Below are 24,498 nucleotides of genomic sequence, written 5' to 3'. Positions count from 1 at the left end.
CATACTGTACAAATTGACTGCTTTTTCTTAAATTCTGGAAAGTCAATCTCTCTTGTCTGCTTATTTTAATTTTCGTTTTTCTATCTTGTTGCTTTGTTTAAAAAAAAACACCAAAAACAAACAGAAAAAAATAAAACCCCACAGCAACATCCAGCTTATTGACAAACAGGATTCATTATTCCCCTTGCAAAAGTTTAATGATATGATTGTCCCATGTTTTATGCAGAAGAGATCCTCAATAATGTCTATTTCCAAATTATGGATTGCTGACTTCACTATCACTATCAGTGCTCCTGGGGATTCACTCCACATTAATCAGCAGAAAGGAAAGACTAGTCTCATCCTAAAGCAGATATGATCAAGTGAGCAAGTTTATCCAGACCTCAGGCTTCAGTGATGTCCCTGAACTGATGTTCCATATATTCCTACAAGAGATCATATATTTCTTAGACCTTCCTGAGAAGCTAATGCAGTTCCTTGCTTCAAAAGCAGTGCAAAAATATCTGGGATGGCTTGCCAGAACTGGAAAGAGCTACTGGCTATAGCTAAAGCACAACCCCACTAAAATTACCTAACAGACCTCAGGAAATGCTGAGCAGCTCGATGCTCAAGGATAGCTCAGCTCAGATGGCTCCTCTGAGCGGCAAAACATCTGTGAAAGGCCTATGCCTTCTTGAGGCATAGTCTTCCCCTAGGCTGTCCTGGCAGCAGAGGGACTTGACATTCCCCCATGCACGTTACTGTCTGAATCACACAGTCTGGCACAGGGGTTGCACTCTGTCATGTCAGTACTTTGCCACTGGGTTCCCAAACATGGCTTTGATATGCTGGAATAATATACAAGGTCATTTTTCAACAAAGAAAGAACTTTTTATCTAATCAGGTCTGAGTCTCCCATTTACCGAAGTACAATGCAACTACCCCATGGAAACTTTAGAACAAAATAAAATAAGAAAAGTTAATCAGGGCATGGAAAGCCAGATAAAAGGTGAGAAAGGAAAGGAGAAGAGAGAAAATAGAGAAGACTTGCTCAGCAGCCTGGGCTCTGCCATGACTAGCAGGAAGCATATTCTCCAGACAGCTTCTTACCAGTGAGCAAGGTAATCTTTATCAAGCACATGAATATTTCACAGGTGAACAGATACAGGCAGCCTGAAGCACACAGAACTGTCCCTCTCACAGTGAATATTTTAGTCAGGAAGTATTAGAAAAATAAGAAAAGTACACAGGAACGTTGTGTGCATAAATCTCATTTGGTGACCTACGGTCAGAAGTCCCTCGCTATTTTTCTTCTTTTTCTCCCTCTCCTACTGGCTGTATGCCTTGAATCAGATCCCCAGTCACACTAGCTGCATGTACACTCATAAATCTAACAAGCTGTTAGACTGCTCTCTAATTCTGAGGACAACAGGCATAGTATGGTTCATGTTCACATGGCTAAAAACTCCAACCCCACAGAAGTGCATGGCTCCATCCAAACCATCTCTCAGGAATGGTCCTTGGTCCATCCTAACCTCTGACCTACACCTAGGCACTGTTTAGGAGAAGGTTAGTTGGCATGGGCCAAACCCATGACTGTGCTAATAATTTTACAGTATGAATGACTACATACCAGTGTACAGGTATAAGCCTTCACTTTGCCACTTTGTTAGTACTGATGTAGCACTCCACATCCTCAGTGTGCTGGGCCAGACCAGTATTCTGCTGCTCTTCAGTGCAGATAGCAATGATCTGTTCAGCTGAATTTACCAACCTGGAAACAAAATGGCTTACACCCTTTCTATCTTGCTCAAAATCAAGGGTCTTGCAAGATCAGATCAGACCCGGGCCCAGGACAGTCCATGATGCTGCTAGAGACAACACTTATTAAGGTGACCTCAGAGTATCAACGGAACAATATTCCACTCTGGAATAAAAATGAAGAATAATCAAGGTATCTGAGCAATCTGGAGGCTTTTAAACACAAGAAATGATGACAATTCTTCTTTGACTCCTCTTACATTTTTGAAGAATGAGATTGTAATTTCTTACTAAGAGTTATTTTAGTTCAAAGAAGAGAAAAATAGCTGATGAGAGATTCTCCTGTATTTCTCTTCCCTAAACTAAAAAAAACCCCATCATCTTTTATAGCAGAGTCAAGTGGATTAATTACACTCTTCGTAAAACAAAAATCAGAATTAACTACACTCTCATTTCAGTGTCCTCTGTTCTTGCAGGTCAGAAAGGGTGAAAAAAAATTTCAGAGACTTATGTTAGTACCAGTCTATACTTATGTCACAAACCAATCTCTTGGGCTGCACTGTACTACAATGTCAACATCAAGATCAACTGGGCAGAGGTTGGAAGTTGCTATTACAGATCAGGCTGTTCAGAATAGGCATGTTAATGATTTTCAGATTTTGGTTAGCCTATACTTTCAAGCAAGACAAATTAGTGCTTGTGTTACAGGCAAAATGTTCCCCTGATGCAAGAAGATGACAATTCACCCAAGGATGATTGACCCTTGGTCAACCTTCATGAAGGCAGAGATGGCCTAACAGCTTTCTGGATTGAAGAACACTTGTCCTCAGTGTCTTAACAGTGGAGTGGTGCAAGAGGAAATTATACAACCCAAGTCTAGGCAAACTATAGCCACTGAAAGTTGATCCTGAGAAGACAGCGAAAGAATCCCTTTACCTGTGGGATTAGAAGCTGGTGCTAAGAATGACCAGACTATAGAATCACATAATGAAACAAGCTGGAAGGGAGGTATAGAGGTCATCTTGATCAACACCCCTCTCAAGGCCAGGCTAAATTACAGTAGGTTGCTCAGGGCCTTGTCCAGTTGAATTCTGAATATATCCAAGTGTACATGTACATTGGTAGATAAGGCAAAGGGCACTAGGGTAAAAGGTAACATTCAGAGAGTTTGCTTTGCTACACAGCTGAATGCCCCAAGCAGCAAAGCTCTCTGGCTTAACACACTTCTTGAAAAGAACTGAAATATTACAGGGCTTATTCTGCCTTGTATGATCATGCCTCGAACATGAACAAGTAGGAAGACTGCGAATGCTCTCTAAGAGGGCTGGAAAGAGAAAGCATTCCCTGGGCTTGTGCAAAAGTATTGTTAGGGGTTGCCAAATCCAGTAACCTCACATAAGCAAGGCTGCTGCAGCCTGCAGCTCCATGTCCCCAGGTCCAACCAATAGCAAGGCTGAGTGGGTATTCCCAATAGGCACACACACAAACACATGTAGGTACTGCACATATACACATGGCCAGCCACAAAGATCAACACAGACAGAAACACTCACCAGTCATGCAAACAGAAACAGCACCACCAATGGCCTCATCCTGCTCCCCTTTCTGGCTGGTCAGGATGAAGGTCTGTTAGCGGGAAATATATATGCATTTATATACAATATGGATCCCTGCAATAACTGTCCTTAAACATTCAGTCTCCAGTAGCTGACCTCTGGATCTGTGGTCTCCCCATTTGCTGGCACCTGCCCATAAAAGCACCTGAAGCCTGCAGCCCCACTCCTATTCCCAGTATTCAGACACCCTCACTCACTGATACATGCCTTCACACACGCACACAGGCACACTATGGATCGTCTACTAACTGGCCTTAGGCATGCAGTCTACCCAGTAGCTGGCCCTGGATTCTTGTTCTCCTAGGTTGCTGGCACTTGGACATGTGAGCCCCCAAGGCCCGCAGCCAGTTGCTGTAGTGCTGCCCCACTCCACAGGAGCCCACTTACACATACAAGCACATGCACAGGCACACACACTATGGATCCCTCCAGTAACTGGCCTTAGACATCCAGCCTACCCAGGAGCTGGCCCTTGGATCATCTTGTCTCCGGTTGCACAGAGATACTCAATATACAGACAGGACTCTCAAAAGAACCCCCAGAACTTATGGTCTCCCCAGTAGTTGGTCTGGACCTTCCTCAGCAGATAGCTCTTCCAGCTGTCTCGCTCACAGAGACACACACATACAAACAGGTGTCTTATTCATCCCCCAGACTCTCTGGTCTGTCCCTGGCTTCCCAACCTTCTTACTCTACTAACCAGTTAGTCTGGCTTGATATTTGCTAGAGATCACAGGCTCACTCGTATAAGCTCGCTCACTCCAGTTGCTGGCATCAGAGACACACAGATCCTGTGATCTGTGGTCCAACGAGTTCCTGGCACTTGATTTTCATCCACTCCAGGCCCTCCAGTTGCTGGCAGCACTGACAGATGGGCCCCTATGACCTGTGGTTCAACTCCAGTTGCTGGCATTTAAACATCCATATACACACATACACACAAAATAAAGCCCCCTCACCCAGGTAACTAGTGAAAAATTGAATTTAATAAGAAGATAGGATAGACTGTGGTGATCAGGTGCAGGTCAAGGCCTGACAGGCGTTCTGACCACCAGCCTGTTTACATATGACTGGGCCCTTATCTCTCTATTTTCTCACACTTGATCGTCCCCAAAACCACCTTGATCCCTCCCTTTCCCCACCTATAGTTCCTCCCCTAAACAACCCACAGTAAGTTTTGCAGAAGCCCCAAATGATCTTCCCTACATCCCATAATAAGTCCCATGCCCCTGTTGGCAGTAACTCCCCTCAATCTGCAAGGTGTTCCAGAGAGCACTTCCATTGACTTATCTTAATGGGATCCACTCCTTCTCAATGGGCTGATCACGCTCCTGTGATAGCCCTGGGAGAAGCTAGATCAGGATGCTTATTTCTCTATTAGGTTATTTGGGTTCCCCTGCCTGTCATTGTTCCTCTGTGCTCCTTTGAGTGTGGGGAGATGATCCTTTTATCATGCAACTGAACAAATATATTTATATATGTGGGCTATCACTTGGAGACAGAATACAGTGAAACTTTGGGACGCCTTAAATACACTAGAACTTCTTCCAAAACTAAACAGCTATTGTGGTGAAGTAAGTAATATATCAAAGGCTAGTGACATATGCAACTGCAACAAGTATTTTCTTTTTCAAGAATGAGTTGATGAAACAAGTACAAAACCAAACAAAAAGAGCCAAAAAATCCCACTTGTTTATAACTACTCAATACAAAGATTGCTGTTAACTTTTTAACAAAAAATGTCTTTTTTACAGTTCAGCTATGACTTAACATCAAAAAACAAGCTACAGAGTTATAAAATGTGCCTCCTAATATAAGAGAATATATACAAAACTAACCTATATGGGACAAATGAGTTTGATTTTTGTCTTGGATAAATCTATACTGTGAAGTCATTCCTGCAGCGAATGTTCTTGTGTTACTTCTGTTCTCATCTGCAACTAATGAAAAAAAGCTATTTGGAGTCAATGGGATAGGTATTTAGTGTCTTCCATGAAATAGAGTATCTTTTAACTACTTGCTGTGTCAGAGCAAAATGCTGACCCTATCAGAACATCGAAGTTGTCATCCGCATGGGGGAATTCTCACAATCCAATCAGGAGTTATGTACCATCTGTGAAAGACAGAAATGACAGCCAAATGGTCTAGGATATGGAAATACACAGCTATTTGCAAAGTAGCGCAGCTTTTAAGCTTTATGAATGACTCTGTATTTTTCTCTTTACCTCCCCTATTCTTTTGTTAAAGCTCTAGGGAAACTGCCAGGATTAACATGTTGCACTAATTCCTCTGCTGATGTCAGGAAATGCAGACATCAAGAAATAAAAAAAATGACATTAAATGCTTAGTTTCAACTTCGCATATGCAATCAAATTAAATGATTGTCTACAACTTTCCTAGTAATACAATATAATATGTATTCTTCCACAGCTTAAGAGATTCATTCTGCAAACACCCAGTATCGAGTCTAAAACTTACCCAACTGCCACTGCCATCAAACTGGCTACTTTTGATGATAGTACAGTGTGATTTTTAAAGTTTATCTATGTTTTTCTGCTTATTTTTTGTTTCATAAACATTAAAAAGTGAGCTTGGGTCTTCCAAGGTTTCACTGAAGCATATACTGAAAGTCCCAGACACCGTATATTACAAGAACGCTGTTCCTTTTCTTTAAAGCTTTCATTAGCTTTGAATATAAACAGTGTTAGTTCCTGCATGAATAGACTCTACTGTCCTACTTGCCTCCAAGGAGCAAGAGCTAGCCTGCAGCTTGTGAACAGTTTCAACACAGGGCTATGGTACATACCTGGGAATGGGGATGTCCTAGCACGAGGACTACAGAGTAATCTATTATGGGAGAAAACAAATCAAGCGGAGCTGCTGAGACTGGCCAATGGGATAACCCGGAACACCCCTCCCCTCACAAACAAGCTGCACATCCAGCCCAGTCCCATTCACCTCCTGAATGTCTGCAACAGGAGATTCCTCTGCCCTGGGCTTTCCAAGCATGTGGCAAAGATTTTCACATGCAGGGAAGTGTCAGGAAAGAACTGGGAAGAACGTAACAGAAAATCTTTGCTAGGATTTTAAATAACTCACGTGAATCACAAGCAACTGAAGTAAAAAGTTAATTTCACTTCCCCCCCCCGAAGTAAAATAACATCCATTTAAACCTTTCTTTGTATTTAATAAAACAAAAGGCAATGGTATTTTTTACTCTGAAGATTACCTTTGAGGAAAGTATAGTTTTTCTCCACTTCAAAGTCAAGCCAATTTGAGCAATCAATACGTGATTTTCAATAACCCAAGATGACAACCAGTTAATAGAAAAGATAGGGGAAAAAATGAAGTAAGAATGCACAACCTTTTTCTTGCATATTCCCTTTTGCCAAGGAGACACTTTTAATGCAAAAAGTTTCTACCAAAGCAGAAGAATTATCCTCTCTGTATCTTGAACTTCTGGAAGATATTTAGAAAGGCTGTCCAGCCATTCTGCAGGCTGGAGAGTTTGTTGTAAAATAAATGCAGTCACTCACATGCAGAACATATCATTCCTTTGGAACATATTAATGAGTTCTGCAAAATGAACTCTGCTTGTGTTTACAGATGTAAACATTTATAATTCAGTCAAACCAAACCAAATATTCCACAGAAAATTCAACTCTGTGCCCTAGTAAGAGCTATTTCATTAGCAAATTATCACTTGCTCTCAGCTATTTTGACTGTAGCCCATCAGGCATTCTTAAATTCTATGCTTCACTAACTTTTACAATCAGAAAGGTTAACCTACAAAAATGTTAAATGATAAACTGTAGACAGTAATTATGTACATATAAGATACTCATAGAAATAAAATCTCTGTATTTCTTTATGTATTTTTGAGAAAAAGGAAAAAATCTATTTTTTCACCCAGCACGTAGCTCAAAAATAATGTTCCCCAAACTAAAACCTCAAAAACTCTTGCAGAGCCATAAACATTGGGAAGTGCAATCTTAATGAAAACTTTTGTGCAATCTTGTTTCCTTTTACAAAGCTGAAATAGTAAGATTACAAATGTCTTCTGTTTCCAAAACAGTTTTTCCTCATGCTTGCCATGCAGCTTTTTTTCTAGGCTAAAAATCGTGTCTGGAAAATTTTGGACAGACATGCTCATTCCTGGTGAAATCAGTGTGTCCAAATACTAGATCTGTATCAAATAAGTTCAGCCTTATGATTCCTTTTTATGCATTAAAACCAACAATAACAACAAAAACATTTTCAATTGCTTACAAGAACTTCCTTACTTCTGAGTCATGAAGGGATTTTAAGTCCCATTAGGTCCTGCAAAAGGGTACTGCCTTTCTTATATCTGAAAAGCATTCTGCATAAAAAGTATTTGCTCTCTTCATAATGCATAGAAAGATGGTTTGAATACTTTGGCTACTTTTCTTCCCCTCTCTATAGCTTCTCCTTCTTTTCTTAACTATTTACATTAAGGTTTTATCAATATTGTTTTTCCCCTGTTAGAAAATTTCAAACAACGCTTAGTTTGAGACAAAAAGTGATTTACATTCAGACTGTTTAAATCTAACTCAAATCTAACACTTGGAAGAAAAATTACCTTGACTGATTTTCCCACTTAGTCAATCCTCTTCAGTTAGAGGTGAGACATATTTTAGACACCATCTAAAACGTCTAAGAAACCTTACAAAAACTAAAGACCAAACTGGATACTCCCTATATTTTTCAACTTAAATCTGAAACCTGAAGTTCAAGTTTCTACTATATATAATAATGAGTCAACAAAATGGCCATGGGCCTTTTTTCTTCCTTATGGATAACTCCATAGTAAAGCAAAGCTTTCTACATAGTTATCATCAGACTTTCCTTCCCCTAATGCATAATTCTTCTTTGCCTTTTGACCACAAAATACCTCTGAAACGCAAATTAGCTTTGGAGTACAATCCTAGAACCATGTAGTACAGTCACAATGCAAGGTGCTGACTCTCCTGACTCTGAATTGAGAGTTTAAATTCAGCTCATGGGCACCTTTACTGCTTCATCTCCATAGGCAGAATTTTACTGTCCTATTTTAATCCAGGCAATTCAACCATGTGATCTGTGAAGCTGTATCACACAGTGTTTTCTAAATTCTTTTATCTCTACAAACTTACAGGAGTGATCACTGAATTTCAAAAATGTCAGTTCCTACAGGCATCACTGAGTTACTTCATATTTGCAGAGAATGGACATTTTCTCTCCCTTTTCTATCTCAGTTCCTCCACCAGTTACACTAAGGAATAACAGTACTTTGTAAAATCATTTTTAAATCAGCAATTAACAGACTTGCAGAGATTTAAGAATTTGTATGATAATCTTACATCAATTATTTCCTCTCTGAACTCTCTCCCACTCCATTCCCCTCCTATTAACAGAAGGGATGCTTTAACAAGCTTTCCTCTTCATTATTAATAAGAAAAAAACAGTATTTTTTTCTTCCCAATCTCCACCCTCTTTTTCTTAGATCTCACACTATTCTCCTTTCCTTCCCTCTAGGTCTTTCCTTCCTTGTCTCCCTTTGATTCTCTCTCTCCCTCCTCTCCTTTTTCAGAGGCTTTCAGATATGCAAGAGATGGAACGTTCATTACAAAGCAGTGCAGTTCATTGAGCAAATGTAGCTGCAAGGATATTTCTTGGAACAAACAAGAGGATAGTTTACAATACCTCTGCCTTTCTCTAACTCTCTCCCATAGCTCTCATCTTATCTCCTGCTCTCATCACCCTCCCTCCTATCATCTGTTCTTTCTTCTCACGTTTTCCTGGCCTCTCTCTTCCCCTGCCCACCTTTTCTCTATCCTGTCTTCACTGCTCTCTCCCTCCTCTCCTCTGCTGGCTTAACACAAACTGCCTCTTCTTGTTAATGCAAAGCATTCTCTCCATGTCTATTATATGAGGCAAGTTGTTCAGATGGCAGAGACGAAAATTCCTGATTTCAGCCCACTGGATGCTGCCTTGTAGAACAGCATAAACATCAAGAGTTTGTTTCACAAAACAAACATGGTGCAAGAACAGGAACACAAGAATCAAATACAAGCAAAGCATAAACAAGGACCTTATTCCCAGGGCAAAAAATTCATTCTTTGAGACTGTCACTTCTGAGATAGCTAGTAGAAATGTTCATTAACCCCCTTCATAAGAGGGTTTGCCTGTCCCACTAGGAACAATACTAATATCTTTTTACATCTCATGAGATAGTAATCAACAATCAAACAGAAAGACACGTGCTCAATGCTCATCTGGACTAGGATAAGCATACTGGACAGCACACTTTTTTTTTTTTCTCTAGAGAAAACTTTAAGTTGTTGCATTATATAAAATCTGTTCTTACCTTCTAGCGAGGTGACTAGATGAAAGAAGCAGACCATCCAGAGCCAACCCATTCCTGCCACTCTTCTTGCACTGATGCCAGCATTAGAATCCATGAAGATTCTCTGTAGATACCACCATCTCCAAAAAACACATGCCACTCCCTTGAAATGTTCAGAGATTTCTTGGAGTGTTTAATATCTTCCCAAATCAAAGCACAGAGGCCTTCACACAGAAGTACTGGTTAAGAAAAAACAGAAGGTGGAAACAGAAATCAGGTCACAATAATACAAAACTGGCAGTTTTTATACCCTCACTCCATCATTTACTACTTCTGAGATACAGGTGAAAAAGAGTAGCACAGACCCAGTATTTACCATATACCGCCACGTCCCACTCTTCAAGACTTCAGTCCCACTTGTTTTGTACACATAGATTTTGAGACATTCATGGCATCAGTGAGAGTGGGGTTCCCAGATCAACGTTAATCTGTCCCACAATATAGGCTGTATTCTTACTTAAGTCCTGACCCTTTGCATTTTTGGCAATGTCCCTTGGAAGGTCTCCATTCCATTTCCCCTGTATGCTTTCCAAATTCTGTCTCTTATAATTACACTTTGCCTTTTCAGGACTTTGCAGAGCAGTAGCCATGACATGAGAGTTTTCACCATTTATGACAATACAAATCTGCACTGCTGACACACTTGTAACTGCATTTCAGATGCAGGCATTTGTCCCTTTAAGCATATGACTGTACAGAACTATTGAAGCTGGACAGTATTCTTCCCATTAATATGTCATAGGTGAGGAAGTAAATGTTGTGATATTTAAGGTCAAATAGGGAGCCTGCTGCGTTAGAGCCAGGAAAAGCACACAAGTCCAAATTTATTATCTTAAGTGGGAAAAAATCCAAACAAAACCAAACAAAACTCCACCACCACCATTAAGAACCTGACATAAAGGCTTATCTCACAGTCAGGGAGCAGCATGTAGCGTAATCCAGCACTGCATTATATCAATCCAGCACAATAATTTTGCTAAGCAAGGCATTTCTGGCTCCATCTGCCCAATTCTCAGCCCACCAGAGAAATATCATGGTAATATGTAGGTTACATGCAAAAAGCCAGTATGTTTTTTTTCTTTAGGTGCTCTTTGTGCAGAGCATTGAAAACACTTCAATGTCTTCAGTGAGACAGTGAAGCATAGCTAAGGAGAAAGAAAAATGTCTCAGGCAATATAGAGAAATGGCTCAGTAACTTGGCTGAAATAGGGGAGAGAAGAGTTGTAATTAAAAGGGGCAGCCTCACTGCAATTATCTGGAAACCTAGCAATGGGGGATTTGAGGAAGTTTGGCATAGCAGGGAAAAAGGCAGCCTGGGGAGTATGAGAAAAGGCAATGGACTGCAATCTGATTTGCTTTACTAAAGAGGGGGAGAAATTACTGCTCAGGATGGAATAGTACTCTCTTACACTGCCCCTAATGAGAACCTAGAGCACTAAACACAGATGAACCAAAGGCACGCTGGGCATCACTAAAATGTAAGAAAACTAAAGGGTCCTCAAGAAGAAAAAAACCCTTTAATTCATGATTTATGAGGAAAGAGAAAAATAAAATCAGTTAAGTATAGCTGAGGAAAAATGAAGATTAAATGCAAAGATGGATGTAATACAGGTACTACATATTATTTTATGAAGCATGTATACACCACAGAAGAAAAACACCATTGGATGAAACTGTAAAAAGGAGAAAATTCCAGGCTGTGTGATCAGAAAACCCTTCTTTATAGAAAGAACTATCCAAGCACATAGCAGTGTTCTCCAGGAACAGCAGTGAAGACTACTGCCTGAGCCACCAAAACCAAGACTGGGTACACCAGAATCAAGCCTGCATGACTACTCTACATGGAAACATAAATACTCAGCATCTGTACCGCCAGTCAATCTATAATATTGTAACATCTAAAGGCCTTTTTTTTAGGCCAGCCAACTTTTGAGAGATGGGAACTTTTAAACATTCATTTTGAAGGTAAATAAATGCAGAAACAGAGGTCAAATAGGGACTGCATTCATTTACAGAAGGTTTGAAAACAGCCCACAATTCAGACTTTCTCAGGGTCACATAACTTACGAGTGGCAGAGCAGGAAACAGAACCCAAATATGCTCTGGCTGCTGGATCTCAGGCCAAAGTCTTGAAATTACTAGGTAATATGCAAGGAGGAAATCAGTTTGCTACCACAAAACAGATATAACTAAAAAAACCCCTGCTACCAAGAAGCAGACACAAAATCATTTCTGGCTCCAAGGAAACCAATTGTTCTCTTTCCCTCCCTACCTGCACATCTCTCTTACAACATCTGTTCAGCTTACCCTGGTAGACCCTGTATCCCAGCAATGTTGCAGTGCTCTTCATGAGGCATCATACAGGCTTTGTCTGGATTAGACTGGAAAATTATTTTTCCCTGAAACAAATTGTGGCTAAACCAAAAAGCTGGTTTTGATTTAGCAGTTAAAAAAGGTAGATCTGTCTTTTTTTTTTGATTCTGCCTCTTCCACACCTTAAAGAAAAATGCTTACTCCACAGTGAAGGGTAGAGGAGAACATTATGGAAGCATTTAAGGGAGAGTAGGAGGGAAGCACTAGCCTCTCTGAATTAAAGAGTACCAAGCCCCTAAATTGCTAACCACTGCCCTGCCCTTCCCCCCCAGCACTTGATGTGTGCAGAATTTGACTACACCCAAAGACAGTCATCTTTCCTTCTTCAGTTCTCCTACTATTTCTTCCCTACACCAAACTACTTAAACAGAAACCTCAAACCATCCCAACTTTTAAACCACTCTCTTCTCTTGTCCACACAAGCACCTTTCCATGGTCTTCTCATCTTGCTACTTCCTCCAAAACTGCTTTCAGACAGATTACCTCTCCTTGCTACAGAATCCACTATCCCCCATTCTCCTCCAAATCCAACTGCACAGTAATACACCTTCCCTGCACAGGATCCTGCAACAAACTTCTTTAAATACCCCTTCTTGTCCTCCCTCTCTTTCAGCTACACAGAACTTGCCAACCATGTACCAGCTGTCAATCCTTCTTGTGCTAACCCTTCCATAAAGGATTCTAAACCATTTTTGGGCATATACTTCCTTGGCTAGTGGAATGATCTCCAACTCCTTGGAAGTCCTGAAAATCATAAAGCATCTGAAAAGCATGACAGTTCCTGAGGATCCAAATGTCTTTTAATGATTCAACCCTATAAAACAGTGAAGATCCCAAGCAGTCAGAAAAGACCAGTTATATATTGCCTTTGCTTTAGTACCAAGCTCCAAGAGACGGGAGATGGAATTCTCCAGGTTATGTGCTTACGTTATTCACCAATGCTATCACGATTGTTTACTTTGGCACTGTCACCGTGGTATCTGGATTACCAAAATTTAATTATGTTGAAGATCCCAGTAAGAGAGATGAATACAATCATCACCCGTATTTTCAAGAATCCTGGTTTCTTAGCTGAACAACCAGCAAAGGGAGAAGAGTTCTCTGGGAAGTTTGTAAAGCGAGTTTTGAACATCTCCAAGGATGGAGATTCATCAGCTTCTTTGGGCATCTGTTCCAGTGCTGAACCACTACTGAGGATTTTTTTTTCCTTCCTTATATATAGTCAGAATCTCCCTTGCTCTCTTCTGTTGTGTATCTCAACAGAAGAGAGTCAGCTTTTGCCCAGCATCTCAAAGCTTCTTCTACACAAGATGGCAAACACAAACCATTTCAGCTGGAAATCCTTGAATGTGAAACAAAGTATGCCTGGCTTAACTGGCACTGTTTACAGCCTGTTTCTTTTCACCAGACAGAGCCAGTGCTGTAATTTCTCACTTTTTCTGAACTCAGTCTTGAATTGGGAACACTTTAGTACAGTCTCCAGGCAAATGATGCTCAGTGCTACAGGATAGATAGCAATAGTGCTCCCATATGAACTAGGACAACTGACACTTGTACAGGCCTGTGTCTGTCAGATTTCTGTCACAGAGGGCTGCTGTGTGCCCATCCTGTACCTAAACTGTGGCAAACATGAAGTATTTCATGCAGCCAGTATCTCTGCAGTAGTTTCCTCATGCAAATAAAGGATTCCCTCAAAGTTCAAACACTGTCAGTGACGACACCTGAAGAGCCACAGGGCACTAGTGTTGCTAAATGGGCCAGCATTGATTCAGAATTCTCTTCTATCAGTGCATGTGTTTTTATTAGAAGGGAAGCAGATTTGCTCCTGGGTTTGTGTAGTCACTTATTTCAGGGTACCCCAACGGCATATGTCTTGAGTCTTGATGGAGGTGGTCAGGTACATGACAAACCTAAGAGGGATCTCCTTAGAATGGACTGCTTTTTTTCTTCTGGCTTTGCCTGGCACTCTGAGACTGATCAAGAACAGTGACAACTAAATAAATTTTATTCATTCTCTGCTGGCCACAGGTTCTCCTGGACCTAAGCTTTAAAGAAAACCCCTTGCTTTCTAATCTTTTTGATTCCACCCATAAATCTTTAGACATGCTTCGCTGAAGCATGTTCTAGCTTAGTATGCAGACAATATGTAGCCACAGATCAGAAAGTAATGCACATCGACCCTATTCCCCTCTGACAGATACCACCCGCAGAACCTGACATCAAACAGCAGTTAAGCATTCATCTGAACCATGCACCTGTCTGGGTTCTGCAGGAGGAATTCAGGCATGCCTTTAGGATTAAGAAAAAAGCTAGGACTGTTCAGGCGCTGCACAAGCCTCCTGGAGAAAAGACGAGGGCCTGACAGGTTCTTCCTCTCCATGAATGGTACGTAGCTGTTTCTTTGAGTTCTGTAAAATTAGAGCAAACCAGAGGCAGCAGGAAGAACTATCAGTCCCATAGACCCCAATTCCTACAGGAGACCTAAGGTCAGTTCCAATATTCTATTCCCTAAAAGCTGACAGGAGCTTGGTCCATTGCAGTGAGGATGCTCCATCCTGCACTACTTTGTAGAAATCCCAACTCTAATATTGGTCCAAGTATCTCATTCCCAGGAGGCATGGAGGAAGATGGAAACAATGGGGCTGCCATCACAATATAAAAAATGTCAGTTCTTAATCAAGAGTTCCTGACAGCCTTCCTTATTGGAAGAACACTGGTTGTGGTTTTGAATGTGCGGTCAGGAGAATAACAATTCTTCGTGCTTTAGTGCAAGTTACATTTCAAAACACAAGAAAGAACACTGAAGCAGATCAACGTCCATCTAACCCAAGTTTTCTCTGTGTCTCCAGTGCCAGGAAGAGGTGCTATTTGGAGACAGCTTGCAAGCCTGGCCTCCGTGTGGTCCACTCCTCTACTATTCCTCCAGCATCCACAAATACAAGACTGGAGTTGCTAAAGGGTATACCCCAACCCATTCCCTTTAGTATCTCTTTATGAATTTATCTAATCCCTGTTTTGAATTTGCAACAGATTTGAAAAGATATCTATCCCTGTGCAAAAAAGTACTTTTATGTATTTTAAATTGTTCTACTAATAGAAGCTGAAATTGTAACAATGCCAGATTTTTACTCTTTCTGCTTAACCATCCCAAGAACTTTTCCAAATCATCTTGTTTCCTTCCACTGGAACGATGCTTCTTCCTCCTTCATTTGACTCCTCTAGGCCTGTTTCATAGTAGAAATCATTATATGGGTATAGCTTCCCTCTGCTACACTTGATTCAACAGATTTCCCTCATATTTGTCATACTTCTTCCCCACATAAAGCATCTAGATGCAAAATAAATGCACCTCAAAAATTCTTCAGGGCAAAGAAAATGCTGTACCTTTGCAGGCACTGTCTTTCCTCCTCTTGTACATTTTGCACTATGACTCATAACATCTTAATATTATCTCTCAGTGAGAAGCATTAAAAAGATAAATGAGCATAACATCTGGGAGAGTCAATAAACTACTATTCCAATTAATTTGTGCTGCACACTGATTCATCACATTTAGGCAGAGTACAAAAAGTGGAATTAATACTTCTTCTCACTCATGGTAAGCAGAGAACCATGATAGTGTTATACATCAAGAAAGAGGCCTTCCTTCCTCCTCTCCCTAGTTCTCTCCTACTATAATTGCTCCTTCGCCACTGAGATGCCCTTGCAGCTATGGTCACGCATCTCACTAGGATAAATCTCACAATGCTGTTGTGAAAAGGTGTCACTCAATGCCTGTGCAACACTTTGAGCATGACATAATACTGCCTACCTTCTTTCTTAGACAATAATTACAGTAACTGCTATTCATAGAAATCTTTCTACACACGCAACAGGAAGTGAGTGGGGGGAGAGCAACACATAATTTATCATTCAAGGTTTTAATATTATGAAGTTAATGTGTTTTTCTTCAAAAAATTTATCACTGGGGCACATATAGCAGCACAGAGAAAATTAAATATATAAATCATTTCAATAGTTGCTGTATATCCTTTTATCCTCTGTTACTATTTGAGATTATTTTGAATTACTCCAAACTACTTTAAAAATATCTGAGAGGAGAGTGGAATTTGTAACAAAGCCTTGCAGATTTTTTATGGTCTGTTCAGTTTACTGATTTAATCTTCAGAGAAAGGCTGTAGGTGCTAATGTATAACTAAGCTTAAAGGAATTCTTCCTCAACAAAGTACTTCATAAAAGATTTCCTCTAGCTGGCTTGATCATTTGTTTCTTACAGATTATCTAAATAGGGTTGTTTCTGTGCCTTTTGGGATTCTTTAAGTTTACAATGACAATCCAAAGGTTGATTTTGAATGCTCTCCAAAGAAAGGCATTTATCTCCTTGTTTACCATAGAAACACCAGGAGTCTTGAAGCTGATCTTCCACACTGATTATACATTTCCTAGTGGGATCCAAGTTAAGAACTTCCATAGCCCTCAAAGGGAAGAGATGCTTGTTTTCATGAATTTTTATTAAGCCCTTGAGGCTTGGATAGGGTGCCCCAATTAGAAGCATGATCACTCAAACAACCTCTACAGCCAATGGACTGAGCTGAATAATCTTCAGCAGGTATCCAAGATCTGCACTAATTAAAAAAGGGAGCTATGGACAGCTAAACGGCCCCCTCCAGATGACTCCTTAGGTGCAGCCTAAAGGTATCTGGGGAGATTCTGAGCCTCTGTGCTGTCTTCCAACCCATACAGGTGGCCACGTTAGCATTTCTTTAGATAACCACAGTGCTTTCCTTTAAATCTCTCTTCTCTGCCGTGACACATCTACTTGGCTAGAGAAGCCTCACAGCTTTGCTGGTGACCCTAGTTTATCTTCCTAACCCAAATTCATTCACTGCTGCCCTGTGCTTCCGCAGACTCTCTCAGTGCCTCCCCATTATGTTTCTGCTATGCCTAACAAAATGAACACTGATCTCTTGAAACTGTCGCAATTAAAAAAAAAAAAAATTAAATTAAAGATACAGATTCTTTCTGCCACCTGCTTATTAGGTACTTGAATTACATGCATATTAAGTACAACAAAGCTCCTGAATAAACCTCTTCCCACCTCACAAGATTTGACTTAATTGACAATTTTTATAGTGATGCGTGTACTTTTCAAAGAAAGATTGGTAATTATACTCAAGTTTCTATCATTAACACCTGGAAGCAAAATCCCAGCTCTAGAATATTAATAACATTATAGAATGAAAAATGTGAAGAAATGCATTGTTCTGTATGTTATCCATCACTTGCCTGATAGAAACTCTCCTGAAAATAATAGGAATTGGAGTGATACAGAAATTACTCCCTTTGAATTTTCATACAGTAAATAAAGAAGACTGCAGAAAGGAGAGGGAGAAAAAGAATCAGCAGCTGCCCATCACATTTATCTTCTTTGATGGAAAGAGAAGATAACAGCTCTACCTACTGGGTATGGTTTCACTGTGCTCTTATCAATTTTACTCTAATTTCTCAGGAAACTTCTCTCAGTACAACTGTGCACAGATCCTTGCAATGCACTTATATCTACATGGAAATAAACATGATGTTTTCAACCTCAAATATGATTTACCTTTAACAAGTATACTTTTATCTGTACAAAACAGAAGACATAAGACTTCAGAGGGGAAAAAAATAGGTAATGTACAAGCTCTAGGGCACAGCAGCAAACCTTTCTCAAGCTCTGTGTAAAAGGTTTTATTTCCAAAATTCTAAGCACAGAATTTTATGTTTAGGGGATTCGACTTAAGTATCCCTGAAGATGGCCACATTATTAACTTCTAGGTGAAAAAATTCTGTGGTAGTAAAATTGATTTGAAAATTGACATTTCCTTCTCCGGTATAAATGGCAATAGCTAAGTTTAAGTAAACGCTTCAAATTTCACAGTAATTTTATGATAGAACAAGTTTGAAAACAACAAGGAAAAATATGCATACTATTTTGGCATTAAAAAAGGGAAGGGAAATAAAACTTTTTCACAAACAGTATTTAACAAAGGATGTGTGACGTAAAGAGTATGTCCCTAAAATCATGTTCTCATCTACTCAGCAATGCTGATCTTGCTCCTTTTTCATCTGAAATTAAAGTTTTTTTATATACCAAGTTCTGATTGCTGATGGATGGAAAATGATAAAGAGGCCAAGCACAGTGTTAGCAATGGCCAGACAAGCAACGCCACAAATCAGACAAATAACCTTGACATTTGCTGACCAAGTCTGTGAGAGCATCTGCAAATCTGTATAGACAAACCAAGCACAGAGCTGCAAAAGGGCCTTAAAGGCACTGTCAGGACGCTGGAAAAGAAACCAAGGGCCTGAAGGGTTGGGTGGGGGGAAAAGTGAGAGTGGCTTACAAAAGTAAGATATGGATAAGCCTAAGAAAAGGGATATTTTATACTAGTGCTGTTTCCCATTTTAAATTAAGAATGTAGCTTTATATGGCATGTCTAGAAATATATGAACCAAGATCTATGCATAAACACTCAAAACATACAATGGAGGGGAAAAAACAAACTGAGAACACTTTTCTCAAACTGCTCTTTGTGGACAAAAGTTTGCAAAGCCCTTTAGTAAGGATTAAGATTTTCTTCAGTTGCAGTAAAGAATCTTCATTTTTTGTAAGAATATACTTATGTCTTCATCCCTAATTTTGCTTTTGACTTTATGAGGGTTTTACAGTAAGGAATATTTAGCATAAGCAGAAAATGCATGCTATTCATATTCACAGTACCCAAACTTATGCTGTCCATTAGGAGACAGTGGCAGCACTGACAGTCGGTTAAAAGACAATGTTCCTCTTCTATGGGAATTCCCTGCATTTTGAAATTGCCTTTCATTCCATGAGAGAAACTGACATTTCAAACCAGACTACAGAAAGAACTAATAATATTAAAACATCTTCATTTAAGTGATTCTCTTTTAATTAACCTCTTTTCTGGCTTCAAGGAGGCAACTTGGCTTTTCAGAGAATGTGCTTCATGATTTAAGGGTTAATTATAACTACTTTTTTCCATTTTAATCAGTTTCACAGCCTTGGGCTGTCATAGAGCTTGGTTCTCAAATTGTTGGCTGCATGCATTTGCAGATAGAGGCTACTTTTAGTTTTAAAACTATTTAATTATTAGCATTATTTACCATCACTGTTTTTATTCCTGTTAAGAGAAGCAAGGAAAGAATGCTTCTTTGTAAAACAACAAGGCAGAAAAGCACTGAAACATAATCACTTTACCGACTTGTTAATTGCCCTGATCTTGCCGTCCAAACCTCCTCCCCCAGCCCCACTCCATGCAGTTGATTACCAGCTAGCTTCCATCCAATTATACCCCCACACCTATTGTAAATATCAGTTTTCAAGTTCATAAGGTTGCCCTAACAGAGGCCTGTAACATAATATATTCCCTGAATGGAAGCGGGAATAAGAAATTATCTTCAGTCAAGCTGATTCCCTTAAATTTTGCTGACTGCACCAACAGGCTATACAATACACAAGCTTTAGCTCCAGCATGTAAATTAGAGCATTTGATGTGGAAATACATGCACAAAACTAGGAAGCTATGAGTGAGAGAGAAAATGGCTCAGAGAAGAGTCCTACCACACAGTTTTCATCCTTACATGACCACTGTTTGCCTAGATGGGAATTCTGTCTGTTCCACCGTTACTTTGAGCCTCATGTTCCCATCAGGCACTAAATCGCTACAAAATAATCCTGCACTGCCCTGATCATACTCCACAGAACTGCCCACCAACACTAACTATAGTCTGTCTATAACCATTTTTGCAGGAGGCATTACTGCACTGTGCAGTAACAAGCAACTAGGGAGCTGCCTTGGTAGCAACCTCTCAAGGCACAGTAAGAACACAGAGACAGGAACTATGAGACCTAGAACTTACTCTGGGAAAACTTTAAGAAAAGAGATGATTTCTCCAGTTTTGCTCTCCTCAGTTCCAGTCTCCAAATCCATAATCTTCGTTCAGACTCAGTTTCCTTCCCTTATAGTACCTTGGTCTCACTGTTAAAATGACTGAACTGAGCAAGAAGAACACAGAATATAAGGGTTCTAGTCAACTTCAGAAACATCTGACTTGGTCTTTAACACTCATTTTCTTTTACCTTTTGTCAGTGATATATAGATATTCATTTAGAGGACAACATTAATGATTCATGCTGGTTCAAGGCTTAGACCAGGCTCTCACTTAGATCTTGGGAATCAGGTTGCCCCACATTGGGCCTTGTCTAGGAGGCAGTTGAGAGAGCAATGAGGCAGAAATGAGCTTGAAGAAGAGAAGTGAGATCAAGGCTGCAAAGGAGAGAGATGACCTGAAAGGGAATGACTGGGTGGAACAACTAGCTGAGTTCCGTGAAGCATCATAGGGAGCCCATGTGTAGTGAAAGCAGGTTAGAGAGCCTCACCAAAAATTTGAACTTGCCACTGGCAGAGCCTGCAGAGCAGACAACTCCATTCTCAGGTCCTTCCCTCTTCCTCCATCCTGCATTTCCAGTTAGTTGTTTCCACCCTCAGGAAATAGGAACATTACATGCCACTAATACTTCAGCAGAACAGAAAAAGTCTTAAGAGGAAAAGGGAAGGCCAAGCAGGTTACAATAGAAAGATATTTCAGGCTCATAGCATCTCTTTCTAATGCATGTTTGCATTATTTTTTGTGCCAGAGATGAAAGCAATAACATATAAAACTCAGAGCTCATCCTGCCTCCTCTATCTCAAAGGCTTATTTATATTTCAGTGTGGATCCTGGGGCTCACTGCTCTTGTTACAGCCACGTCCAACTTCAAAACCAAAGGGTTACACCTAAAATGGAGCAAGTACAACACACCACTTCCTTTCCGTGGATACCAACCAGTCTTGGTTGCTGCACAGCAGATCCAAGATGCATTTTCTGTCAGGAAAACACTCCCTCCCCCAGTTGTTGGTGAGACTGTAATAACAGAAACTAGAAGAGGGGGATGGGCATCCTTATTTAGACAACATCTGGCCTACGCTCCCCAGTCAACTGCAGGATTTTTGTCTGTATATTCCTTTAAGATTTCCTAGTTATATTTTTAAAAGACATAAGCAATAGGGCTTCCACAAATTCCTACAATCTACTTAGACCCTTGCTGGAAGAAAACATACCTTAATACTGAATCTGAAATCATCTACTTTGGGCAATTTTAGCCAGCCCTTTTACTTTAGCCATATTGCCTAGGATCCTATCTATAGTCTCCCAGGTGCTATAGATAACTCCAGAGCAACCCTTTTTCAGTCATCATTAAGCTAGTTCTTTTTAATGGCATGTCAAAAATTCCCTATAGTCTCCTAATAACTTCTGTTGCTCTTCACTGAGCTCCCAGTTCATCAGTGCTGCGGCACAGAAGTTCACACAGTCAAATACAAATAGCCCATGTGCATTTGCATTAGTGCCATGAAGTCAGGGATTGACCAATTGCAACACCACAGGTTCAGAGGCACAAGAGAAAATATAGTAGAAAACCCTGGGCTGATCTGCTATGATCTGGGGGAAAAAAAAAGCAAAGCCTTTTTCAAAAGAATCATCTAAAAATAATTTTAAAAGAACTTTCTGAGGTTTTAGGGCAAGTTCCCCCTTCCCACTCTGATTTCTATCCACACAACTCTTTATAACACTATTAGACACAGTGGGCTGGTACAGACTATCAGTCAAGAGAAGCAAGACAGGTACAACAATTCAACGAGCCTGTTCTGATCCTTTCAATTAGAGTTGTCCAGTAGGTGTTATTTTACCAAAGAGAGTAAAATTTGCTTTAGCTTAATTCTTTTAAAGAACTGAACATTTTTATTTTTATTCTGTTTCCAAAGACTGATTTGTTTTCTTTACAGGCTTTAGGCTTGCCACCACACACACTCTTTTTGGGGGTACTTAATTAGACAGAATCAAAAGAATCTATTTAGGAAAAAAAATTTTAAGCCATTCTCTTCAGGTAACAGGGATCTAGTCACTAATTTGATTTCCTTAGTTGCAGGAACCTGCAGCTCCCTGAGACCATCCAGAGCCACTTCCAATTCAAGATGGGTAAAATTATCCATGAGAAACATGCAATTGTCAACACTATTCTTCCAGTCAGCATCAGGAGGACTTATGACTGAAACAAGGAGCACAAGTCACGCATCATTCCCATTACGTTATTTCACCAAATGTCTTTCTGGTGCTCAGCCTGGGGCCCTGAGCAAAAAGGTGCTACAGTAAGGCTCCAAAAGAAAACTAATTACTCTTCAGCATCTGACTCCACATACGTGTCCCAGCAGAACACAGCATCAAGACACATGCAAACTACAGAAAATTCCTTCTGTCTAACTATCTGCTAGATTTTAACAGACTGCTGATTTATACTCAGGTCAGCACAATTTGTTCTCAAATCATGCTGTACTGCACCTTTACCGATTTCTAACATGCTTATATACTGGAGGAGGAGAAGGCCACTAAGATCCTCTCTGCACTAGTAATTAAATTAACATTCCTCAACAGAACTATTCCATTCCTGATACCATAATGATGGCAGTGATAACTGCTGATATGGTGGCCCCTTTATGAACAACACATGCTCCAAATGGGATTAGCAAACTCACTGAAAAGTGAAAATGCCGATACATTTTTGCATTCCCATTGCTGCTGGCACCAGCTCAAAGCCTACTGACATTAGCAAGGGAAGCAACCATCTGGGAGACAACTGCAGGCAAGCATCCCTATCCAGCTGTGCTTCCAGCAGATTCTCCCTGGCTCAAAACCAAGAAGGAATAATTTCAAACATCTTCCTGGTGCAGAAAGCATTTCAGATTCTGCTTACTGGAATCAAATTGATCCTAGCTGTGAGTGAAACTTAGCATTCGAAAATTCAAACAGTTTTATAAAAAGTTCAATTTGAATTTCCAAATTGAAATTATTCAAAACCTGCCCAGAAATCTCTGCAACAATATCCCTCTTATGACATCCCATCCTCTTCTTAAAGAATAGTTAGGAAGGTAAGAGACTTCTGCCAAGGAACCCTGCTTCCATTTGTAGACATCCTCAAGATCTGAGAGAACCTGTGGTAAGCCTGATGCTAAAGGCCTCCACACAGGCGTCTGTATCCTACACACTGCCTCTGAAGTGGTCAACTGGGCCAAATAGATTCATATCATGCGAGTGTTTTACAGTAAGTGGGAGAGAGATCAGGTCATTTAGGGAGCTTTGAAAGCTTTACAGCAACTTGGAGGAACATCGGTATGCTAAAACAGAAATAAGTTACAAAGAGTCAGTAGTCCTCAGTCTCTAGCTTCTAGGGTTTAATTACATGATTTAGACACACTGGATATTTTCCAGAGACATGGCACAGAGAAAAAAACTGCACTTGGAAACTGCAGAATCAGCAGAGGAGCCATTTACTTGGCAAGCTTGGGGAGAAAAAAAAAGAAAAAGCCTGTCTGAAAATGAAGTCATGTATGTTTCAACATACAGGTCTGGGCTGGCGAGAATTTCCATCCTAAGGTGAACCAAGACCTTAAGGATCCAGCCTTCATATGTAAGGCTATAGTTTTCAGACTGGATAGGCTGTGTTCTCATAGCATCCTGCATCTTCTCTACTCCAGGATAGAACTTTTTTTCTCCTCTTTAACTGTTGTTGTGTGCATACATGGGCATGTGCATGTATGCATGCATATGAGGGGGGGTGTGTGCACGTGAAACATTTGAACACAAATTTTCTTGACAAGCAAGCCCTGAGTAGCAGAATGGACAGGGGCCTCTGGAGGCATGGAAAACTGAAACCAGTGACTAGAAGAGCTTGACTTCCAAAGCTGCTTCTTTTCTCAGAAGCGGTCTCAAGAACAATCTTCAAGTAGCACCTCTGGAACAAGAGCATCAGCCTGCTCCATGGTGACTTTTTAAGAGGCAAGACAACATCTTCCATATAAAATATTGTGCCAGCACCTCCATAACGTACACGCTTTTAATTTTTTTTTTTTTTTTAAACACCACATGTATTAGTAGTACACTTAAAATAAAATACTATTCCTGGTGGCAGAGGAGTATTTCTTGAAAGCACAACACATGCTTCTGAGAAGAAAGTACTAGTGCAGTTCTTCTCTTTGTTAAGTTTAAAACTCCCTGTATAAATCAAATGCGAGAAGAGTGACAACATGAAATGGCATTTCCTTACTCAGCAGATTTGCTGTTCACATGGCAGAGTACTGTGGCTGACATGAGTAATTAAGGAGTTTTTATCCTTTTTGGGGTCTGTTTATGTAGCACAGTTGGCACCACTTGAGACAGAGAGCTAGTTTGCTGCTGTACAACACCTACAGAATTAGTTACAAAATC

The 24,498-nt window shown here is 40.2% G+C and overlaps 1 protein-coding gene across 5 annotated transcripts in view; it reads right to left on the bottom strand.

The window, feature by feature from the left end:
* LOC143164159 (ephrin type-B receptor 5) overlaps positions 1 to 24,498 on the bottom strand; it is a 113,540-nt gene that overhangs the window by 77,620 nt on the left and 11,422 nt on the right. For 4 of the 5 annotated variants that reach the window (XM_076346413.1, XM_076346384.1, XM_076346402.1 and 1 more), the window contains exon 2: positions 9,724 to 9,941. In XM_076346413.1, the coding sequence (XP_076202528.1) occupies positions 9,724 to 9,817 (94 nt within the window). In that variant the 5' untranslated portion in view covers positions 9,818 to 9,941. Of the gene's footprint in view, positions 1 to 3,293; positions 3,344 to 9,723; positions 9,942 to 24,498 lie in introns of those variants that run through there. The other variant, XM_076346421.1, reaches the window with a different exon arrangement.

The sequence above is a fragment of the Aptenodytes patagonicus genome, chromosome 1 (genome assembly GCF_965638725.1).
Source record: "Aptenodytes patagonicus chromosome 1, bAptPat1.pri.cur, whole genome shotgun sequence".
Classification (NCBI taxonomy): Eukaryota; Metazoa; Chordata; class Aves; order Sphenisciformes; family Spheniscidae; genus Aptenodytes; species Aptenodytes patagonicus.
The sequence above is the reverse complement of the archived record's forward strand: the minus strand, read 5'-3'. Positions and strand labels throughout refer to the sequence as shown.